This window comes from Sparus aurata, chromosome 5 (genome assembly GCF_900880675.1).
Source record: "Sparus aurata chromosome 5, fSpaAur1.1, whole genome shotgun sequence".
NCBI lineage: Eukaryota > Metazoa > Chordata > Actinopteri > Spariformes > Sparidae > Sparus > Sparus aurata.
The window spans coordinates 37,272,810-37,282,300 of NC_044191.1; the positions used below are offsets into that span (position 1 = coordinate 37,272,810).

Genomic DNA, 9,491 nt, shown 5'->3' on the forward strand with positions numbered 1-9,491 from the left:
CTATACAGCCGTATAATCATGCAGCGTGAGACCTTGTCCCTGCCGCCGATGCAGTGTGCGATGTTGGCCGGCGGTAGTGGGCCCAGGTCCGCTTGTCCAAACAACTCACGCAGCATGTCGTTCACAAACGAAGTGGGTCTGCCTTGTTCTATTTCCTCCGGGAGTCCGAGTATTCTCAGGTTGAACTTTCGGCTTTGGTTTTGGAGTAATTGGGCTTTCTGTTTCAATAAGGAGACTTCCGTAGCAGCGTTTTATTCTCGCGCTGCAGCGTTGACAGCCTTGTTTCAGCCTCATTCGCTGCAGCTTCTAGTGAATCGACTTTATCAAGGAAAGATGTTACTTTTAGCTGGATCTTGCTCAATTCGTCCTTTATGGGCTTTAGATTAGTTTCCAGCCCTGTCGCTATTTCTTCGCGCACTATTGTTCTCATGAGTGCAGCGAGGTCGGCGTTCTCCATTACAAACTTTGTTTTTTGGCGCGTTGCCGGCATTCAGCGGTGTTCAAAGCACGGTCAGAAGTGTGCGATTAAGGACTTTCTTGTTGCATCATAATATATTGGTCGGGATAAATAGCATACTGGAGGTTCAGTTAACAGATATACTTAGAGGTTTACTGCGACGCGGTCTGAAAAACGCTCACTCATGCCACCGGAAAACTGAAAAGAAAGTGATTTCTTTTTTTTTTAAGATTTTTTTGAGGCATAGACACCTTTATTTGACAGTGGATAGATCAGAAAGGGTAGAGAGATGCAGTACAGGTCCTTCCGGCCGGATTCGAACCAGGGTCCACTGTGTTTGTGGCTGAACTCTAACCACTCGACTACCTGCGCACCAAGTTGTGATTTCTGAGGTGACTCAGATGATCCTCAGCAGCAGAGGCGACTCCTGGTCTTCCTTTCCTGGCCGGTCCTCATGTGAGCCAGCTTCATCATACTGCTTGATGGTTTTTGCAACTGCACTTGAGGACACATTCAAAGTTTTTGCGTTTTTCGAGGACTGACTGACCTTCAGTTCTTAAAGTAATGATGGGCTGTCGTTTCTCTTTACTTAGCTGATTGGTTCTTGCCATAATATGAATTCTAACAGTTGTCAAATAGAGACGTCAGCTGTGTACCAACCTGACTGCTGCACAACACAGCTGATGGTCCCAACCCCATAAAGAAGGCAAGGCCGAGAGTGCCGTCAACAAAGTAAAGGGTGACTACTGTGAGGAATCTAAAATATGAAACATGTTTAGAGTTATTTCACACTTTTTTGTGTGGGGCTGTTCTTCAGCATATGGTGCTGGCAGACATCATATAATTGAAGGAAGGATGAATGTTTTTTGCAACCCAAGAACAGGAGCTAGAACTCCTCAGAGTGTGTAATTCTCCTCGGCACTCAGCAGAGTTCGAGCTTTGCTCTCACAAGGAGAAGCTGTTAAGGTTACTCTGATTCACACTCCTGCCTTGATGGATGGTTACGTCCACTCAGAAGATGTGAACAAGTCTCAGCTGACCCTCAGTCCTTTGGAATGAAGTCAGTTCCTCCACCTCCACCGAGAGACAGAGATGACAGTAACATGACGTCCCATCTCCCAGAAACAGGCAGTGAGGTCACAGGTAGGTTATTCCCTGGAGATATTCTTGTCATGGCTCTGTGTCTTGTGGTGTCTTGTATTTGATTTCCTGCCTTCTTGTGTCCTTTCAGTGTCTCCTGTGTTCTCTCCTCTGTGCTTCCCCCCTCGTTACCTCACCTGGCCTCCTCCCTCCTCCCTCTCCTCACCTGTTCCTCATCTCATCGTCAGTGTGTATTTAGTCTCTGCTTTCCCTCTTGTGTTTGTCCATTCATTGCTTCTGTCTGGTGTTTGTTTGTGTGTTTCCTCGTATGTCTCCAGTCTCCAGTGGTACGTGTGTATGGATTTTGATTGATTTTTTATTTGAACTTTGCTTTTTGTTTGCACTTTGTTTAGCTCATTTAGCCTTGGTTGCTTCTTTGCTTTTGTTCCCTTTTGTCTGTTTTTTGTGGACGTCGTTTTAAAGTTGTACAGACGTTAAAAGGCGTCTCCAGGAGGTGATCCTGCTCAGCGGGGTGAGGAGGGGGAGTAAAGGGTGAGGCCTCTCCTCTGTACATTCATATATTAACACGTGTTCACCTACAGACATGTTGAATATCATCTGTAGACTTCAGAATCAGCTGAGCTCCAGTAGAGTCCAGCAATCAGACTAGAAGTAGAATAAAATTTGAATATTACAGTACCTTCAAATACTAATGAAGAACAGGACCACTTACTTCAGCATCAGGCAGAAACTGATCACTGATCGATGATTTTGTCCTGAAGATGGCGACAGTGTTAAAGTGACAGAGTGCAGATCACTAACCCTAACCCATTACAAAGAAGAGTTCAGTTTGTTTCCTCAGATTATGGTGTTCATTATTCTGTTTATTAGTGTATTTACTATAATCAGTTTTCTGTCTAATATTAATAATCCGGTGTACATTTATAAGTAATCACAACACTACAGGGAAATAAATCAGAACAGTGTTGGTGACTGCTTCTGTCGTCTTCTCTCTTCAGCCCTCAGGCTTCTTCTTCTTCTCTCCTGACTGACGGCAGCTGGCTGTAGGTTTGAGTCCAGTAATTGACGTAGTATGATCGTAGGTCGTAGCTGAACAGAGACAGCAGAGGAAGATCAGCAGGCCGAACACATCACAGTAGAACAGTACACAGTACAGTATGGTTCGGTCCAGTACGGTGCAGTAATGAGCGGTACGGTGTGGCAAGGTGCAGTACCTGATGGAGGACTTGGTGATCTTGTTGTTGATGATCATGTACGGCTGGTGGTATTTGGTGAAGGCCGGCCAGGGAGCAGGAACTTTACTGTCACCAATACTGGGATCACTGGACAGGATGAGAGGAAGGGTTCACACCAGTTTAAGAGAAGCAGGACCCGTTCAGACCAATTCAGACCAGTTAAGACCAGTACAGACTCTTCCAGACCAGGTCCAGGGTCAGAAACAGATCTGTGAGTTCTGAGATTAAGTGTGTGTTTGCAGTGCATGCTGGGAGTTTACCCGGTCCTGGCGAAGTTGGTCCAGTATGCGATCATGTACTGGGACAGATCTCGGTGTCGGGGGAAGTAGACGAGCGGTGTGGCGAAGGGTTTACCGAACAGGTACTGCAGGTCCTCAGCGTGCTCCGCCTCCACCCAGCGAGGGAATCCTGGGATACGAGTCTTCATGTTGAACAGGTAGGAGAAGGTACGGGCTCCACTGAGGGACAAACAACAGGAGCAAATAAAAAACAGCTACAGCAGAAACTCTAAAGCTGACCTTCGGACCAATCAGAGCCAAACCTGGAGTGCTGGGCGTGCAGCTTGAGGGCGATCTGAGTGGGAACCAGGAACAGGAAGTCCGTCTCGATGTCGGCCACCGTCTTCTTCACCACTGCCTGCTCCGGAAACGACCCCCAGTTAGACGTGTAGACGCTGTAGGCAGAGTCAATGGCGGCACTCCCCTTCTCCTTCGTCAGGCCTGCCAGGAGACCTCTCACCTGCTTCCTGAGGAGGAGGAGGAGGAGGAGGAGGAGGAGGTGGAGGTTAAGCCACCAGAATATCTCCCCAGGAAAGTGTCTGAGCTAGCAGTTCCCCCTGATTCCGGTCTTTTTGCCAAGCTAAGCTGACTGTCTCCAAACCGTCATATGTGCATGTTGATCAGAGGTGATTCTCCTCCAGTCGGCTCCTCCTGGTTTACATGTTGCAGACTCCCCCCACTGCCCCCCCAACATTCAAACCCACCCCCCATCCGTCACTCAGCCCCCCTGCTCCACTCTGTCCCTCTCGTCTCTCCAGGTGAGAAATGAGTTGAGGAAGATGAAGGTGAAGAAGGCTACGGGTCCTCAAGTCCTGTGCAGACCAGCTGTGCAGGATTATGGAATATATCTTCAACATGAGCCTAAAGCTGGGAAAAGTGCCACTGCTGTGGAAAACCTCCTGCGTGGTACCAGAACCAAAGATCACTCACCCAAAAGACTTTGGCTACTGAGGTATCTGGAGGGCAACACATTCTGACCTAATTAGGTTAGATTCAATCATGACTGATCTACTTAGTTTGGATTCAATCATGACTAATTGATTTTCATTGTGTGAGTGAAGATCCAGGGGTTGGCTTCAGACTGTGAGGGGCCAAAGGTAACAGATGATAAAGTGCTTAGCTAAGTTTGACCTGGATGCCAAATAGTGAGAGATGCCTAACACAGGTCAAACTCCTCTTTCAGTCTACTGGGTAATTTGGCAAGGGGACCAATCAGAAGAAGTGGGTGTACTTGAGAAGGGACTCTAAAAAGGCCCTCACAGGAAGAACGAGAGGGTGGCACTTGGTAGATCTCCTAAGATCGAAGGCTGATAGGAGTTCTGATCGGGCAGAGGGTGAAGCATTTTGGCATTGCTTTGTCCACGGATTGATAATATCAGAACGCGGCCGCTTCTGATCCGGACGCAGGGCTCCAGATTCTGTTTCAATAAAGATTGCTCTATCATTCCACCCAGCCTTGCCTCCACAGAATTCTTTTATCATCAAACTACACGCCGACACCTTTGAGGAGAAAGGCCCAGAAACTAAACTACAGACCAGCTGCTCTAACTTCACACCTGATGAAGACCCTCGAGCAGCTGGTCCTCGTCCAGCTCCGCCCTCTGGTGGGTCCTTTTATGGACCCACTCCAGTTTACATATCAATCAAATTGTCTGGTTTTGTCTTTTGTAATATTCTTTCGTTTGGCTGCTGGGACACATTTCCCCATTTACAGGACATTAAAGGATTTCTGTTTCTGATTCTGATGCTGGTTTTTCAAAGTAAAAGCCCTGACTACATGATGAACTCACACTGTGGTGTCGTTTCTGATGTTGATTGAAGGAACGTCAACTCCGGCGAAGATGTGTCCGTCCATGCTGTTGACTCCGGCCAGGTAATCAAATTGAGCTGCGTTGTGAAACAGCTGACTGGGCTCATCGGGGATGAAGTCTCCATCCACCACCGGAGCCAGTTCGAGGAGGTCCATGACTACACCTACAGAGGACAGAGACGCTGAGACACAGCATCCACTCACAGACCTGAGCTCAGCTGTCTGATGAGTCCACCAGGTTCAAGTGGTTGAATTGCTTTGTGCAAACTTTACGTATGTCTTTGATTCTGCGGATTGTCTTGAATTTCAAAGCGCTGTCATGAGAAACGTACTCAAAGAAAGCTTCTAATAAAAAGTTATCGTGCACATGACGACTACATCTCCATGTTCAAAAAACCTGAGTCCACATCAGAGTTCCAGAGACAACAGGAAGTCCAACAGTTCTGACCTTTTCCCAGAATCAGCAACACGTCGATTTTTCCTGCCATGGTGAGACCGACCGGGTCGCTCATCTTCAGACATGTGAACATCTCGTCTTCATTGGTTCTCCAACAGCCAACTTTACGAGCAATCTGTAGACACAGAAAAAACATCTGAATATTAACAAGGAGCTGAAGGAGAATCAATCAGAGTGATCGGGTTGATCAGATTGATCTCATGGGTCTGGTGTCTGTGACCTTCTTGGTGAGAGCCATCGGGCTCCTCTGAAGAGCCCAGGGACTGAGAGCCACACCACACTGAGAGATCGCTCTGCGGAACAACCCTTTACTGTAGGGAGACAGCATCTGAGGGGACAGACAGGTCAGAGACAGACAGGTCAGAGAGACAGGTCAGACACAGACAGGTCAGAGAGACAGGTCAGACACAGACAGGTCAGACAGACAGGTCAGACAGACAGGTCAGACACAGACAGGTCAGACAGACAGGTCAGACAGACAGACAGACACAGACAGGTCAGACAGACAGGTCAGAGACAGACAGGTCAGACAGACAGGTCAGACACAGACAGGTCAGACACAGACAGGTCAGACAGACAGGTCAGAGAGACACAGACAGGTCAGAGAGACACAGACAGGTCAGAGACAGACAGGTCAGAGAGACAGGTCAGACACAGACAGGTCAGACAGACAGGTCAGACACAGACAGGTCAGACAGACAGGTCAGAGACAGACAGGTCAGAGACAGACAGGTCAGACAGACAGACAGGTCAGACAGACAGGTCAGAGACAGACAGGTCAGAGACAGACAGGTCAGAGAGACAGGTCAGACACAGACAGGTCAGAGAGACAGGTCAGACACAGACAGGTCAGACAGACAGGTCAGACAGACAGGTCAGACACAGACAGGTCAGACAGACAGGTCAGACAGACAGACAGGTCAGACAGACAGACAGACACAGACAGGTCAGACAGACAGGTCAGAGACAGACAGGTCAGACAGACAGGTCAGACACAGACAGGTCAGACACAGACAGGTCAGACAGACAGGTCAGAGAGACACAGACAGGTCAGAGAGACACAGACAGGTCAGAGACAGACAGGTCAGAGAGACAGGTCAGACACAGACAGGTCAGACAGACAGGTCAGACACAGACAGGTCAGACAGACAGGTCAGAGACAGACAGGTCAGAGACAGACAGGTCAGACAGACAGACAGGTCAGACAGACAGGTCAGAGACAGACAGGTCACAGACAGACAGACTTTTGACTGGTCAGGTTCATGAGATTAACAGTCTTTGAGACTTAATTCATGAATGATTTATGAAACTAAGTTGTGATTCTTTGATTCTATATTTTAAACAGTGAGTTGTGACTCACAAATCAACATATGATGACCCAGTGATCTCACAACATTTAAAATTCTGTCTATTAATCATGACTAAAAAATACAATTTTCTTTGGTTTAGTAGGTTGTTGTGACCTCTGACCTGGTAGCTGACGCTGGCGGCTCCGGCTGATTGGCCGAAGATGGTGATGTTGTCGGGGTTTCCTCCGAACGCTCTGATGTTCCTGCGGACCCAGGAGATGGCGGCGTGCTGATCCCACAGACCATAGTTACCTGAGGGGGAAACATCATCACCTGTTCCTGTTCCTGTTCCAGTTTTGTTCCAGTTTGACAGTGTTCATACATTTATGGCAGCAGCTGTTGGTGTAAACCAGCCTGAATGATTGAACTCCATCCCCTCTGACCTCTGACCCTCATCACCACTGTGGGATTGATGACTTGTTACATGTATCATCTGTTGTTTCCTGTAGCACCAACCTGAGCTACACCTGAGCCTCCTCCAACCTGCTCACCACACCTCAGGAGCTTTTAGCAGCTGAGCTAACAGTTTATCTGCGAACAGGCTGATAATACAGCGCACAAGGCACAGCTCTTATCACAGGCATGCTGAGAAATCATCAGCAGGCGTCAAAATACATTAGGTCATCCTGGTGAGACCTCAGTGACCCGCTGAGCTGCAGCAGGAGGAGGATCACGCCTGATGTGTGGATGTTAACTGATAGCTAATCAATAACAGATCATCAGCAGCACTTTTCCCTCAGACTGGCTGCATTATCTCCACAGCAGTGATGGTTCTCCAATTCTTCGTTGTTGTTAATCACACAGAGCCGAGCAGCTCCGGCGTGAAGATGCACCGCTGTGTGATTCACACAGAAAGCCGGCGCTTCGATCTGTTATGTCCAAGGCGACAGGTGATCAGAAGCCCCTCCCCATTATTCCCTCCTGATCTCTGGCACCTGCTGGGAGGCCTTTAAGAGTTCCGGGTAGCTCCACCCACTCTCTCTCTCACACTGCAGCTTCGGCCTGCTGTGACGCCACCAGCCTCAATCTTTGGTTTTCTTTGTTATCCACGGTTTGTCTTTTGTGGTGCAATAAATGTTATTTTGGCTACATTTGATTGTTGTTTGACTCCTGAGTTGCTTCCCAAGAGCCGGGGTCATAACAGATCCTAAAGAGGCGTGACGGTGTGATGATGTCATGATGATGTCATGATGATGACGTGGTGTGTTTCCAACATGTTTCCCATGTGTCCTCCTGTCAATCTGAACATGAACCTGCTGACAGTTTATAATCACATGGATGCTGTTAGAATGTGCAGTGATGGAGATCCTGACACACCAAACATCCTGAAAGTGACAATGTTACGTTTTTCACTCTGAATGACATCATGACATCATCACCATCAGTAACCTGGACCTGTGTGACTGTCACTGCAGGAACACAGGGCTGACCGTCACCGTGACAACAGTAACTACAGCAACACAAACACTTTCTTTTGCCGGTGACAGGCTCTGTTTTTCGGAAAGACAGCAGAACAGACAGCAGAACAGACAGCAGGACAGACAGCAGGACAGACAGCAGGACGGACAGCAGAACAGACAGCAGGACAGACAGCAGGACGGACAGCAGAACAGACAGCAGGACGGACAGCAGGACGGACAGCAGGACGGACAGGAGGACGGACAGCAGGACGGACAGCAGGACAGACAGCAGGACGGACAGCAGAACAGACAGCAGGACGGACAGCAGGACGGACAGCAGGACGGACAGCAGGACAGACAGGAGGACGGACAGGAGGACGGACAGGAGGACGGACAGCAGGACGGACAGCAGGACAGACAGCAGGACAGACAGTAGGACAGACAGCAGGACAGACAGCAGGACAGACAGGAGGACAGATGCTTCTCTACGTATATGTGCAGTATTTTTTTCCTCATAAGTGTCCAAAGACAGTTACAGTTGCTATGTTACTGTTGTTTGGTTTTCTCTGTACCGACACGCCCCCCATACGCCACGCTGGCTTATCCATTCACACTGGTTCGGTTCGCCAATGATGCGCCTCTGATTCTACCTCCAGAGGCAGAATGCCGGAGTAAAATTTCACCCCTCACATTTCACATTCAGACAGAGGAGGGGGGCGCTGTTTAGCTCAGCAGGTAGAGCAGCGTCCCATGTACAGAGGCTGTGTCCTCGCTGCAGCGGCCCTGGTTTGAGTCCCGGTCCGGGGCCCTGTGCCGCGTGTCACCCCCCCTCTCTCTCATCCTGTTTCCTGGCATATCTCCATCTGTTCTATCAATAAAGGCCAAAAAAAAACAACAAACAGAGGAGGAGGCGGAGGATCCCTGCATTCAAACGGCAGTGTGAATGGGGCTAGTATGAGTGTTGATGTGAGACCTGGCAGTCGAGCGTCTCCGGAGCTCAGGAAGCCCATCGTCCCGACTCTGTAGTTGATGGTGACGATGATGACGTCGCCCCTGTCGGCCATCTCCTTCCCGTCATACAGAGAGTCTCCGAGGATCGCCACGTCATTGGACGCCCCCAACAGGAAGGCTCCTCCGAACAGATACACCATCACCGGCAGGTTGGTCGACACTGATGGAGAGACAGAGGATCGTTTTCATTCATCATTAGCATCATTAATCAGCGTTCAAGAGATGAGCAAAACCTCCAACAAGACGAGACATGATCGTATTTCCCTTAAATTCTTCAAGTCAAAGAAACACAGCAGAGTCTGATAATACGACAAGTTCAAACATTAGATTAGAACACATTCAACTTTATTGTCCTTGAGCACAGTACAAGTACAGAGACAACCAAGTGCAGTC

At 48.7% G+C, this 9,491-nt stretch overlaps 1 protein-coding gene and 1 long non-coding RNA gene across 2 annotated transcripts in view; one reads left to right on the top strand and one right to left on the bottom strand.

Annotated features, from left to right (window-relative positions):
• Window positions 1-1,875: 1,875 nt before the first annotated feature.
• LOC115581030 (uncharacterized) lies at window positions 1,876-7,781 on the top strand. Its single transcript, XR_003983981.1, has 2 exons — window positions 1,876-2,089; window positions 6,788-7,781. It is a non-coding gene; the product is annotated as an uncharacterized LOC115581030 (long non-coding RNA).
• LOC115581029 (bile salt-activated lipase-like) overlaps window positions 2,401-9,491 on the bottom strand; it is a 9,144-nt gene continuing 2,053 nt past the window's right edge. The window contains exons 4-12 of the mRNA XM_030415838.1: window positions 9,061-9,258; window positions 6,809-6,939; window positions 5,559-5,666; window positions 5,330-5,453; window positions 4,862-5,045; window positions 3,335-3,538; window positions 3,054-3,251; window positions 2,773-2,880; window positions 2,401-2,647 (exon numbers count right to left, since the gene is read on the bottom strand). Of these exons, the coding sequence (XP_030271698.1) occupies window positions 2,560-2,647; window positions 2,773-2,880; window positions 3,054-3,251; window positions 3,335-3,538; window positions 4,862-5,045; window positions 5,330-5,453; window positions 5,559-5,666; window positions 6,809-6,939; window positions 9,061-9,258 (1,343 nt within the window). The 3' untranslated portion in view covers window positions 2,401-2,559. The remainder of the gene's footprint in view (window positions 2,648-2,772; window positions 2,881-3,053; window positions 3,252-3,334; window positions 3,539-4,861; window positions 5,046-5,329; window positions 5,454-5,558; window positions 5,667-6,808; window positions 6,940-9,060; window positions 9,259-9,491) is intronic.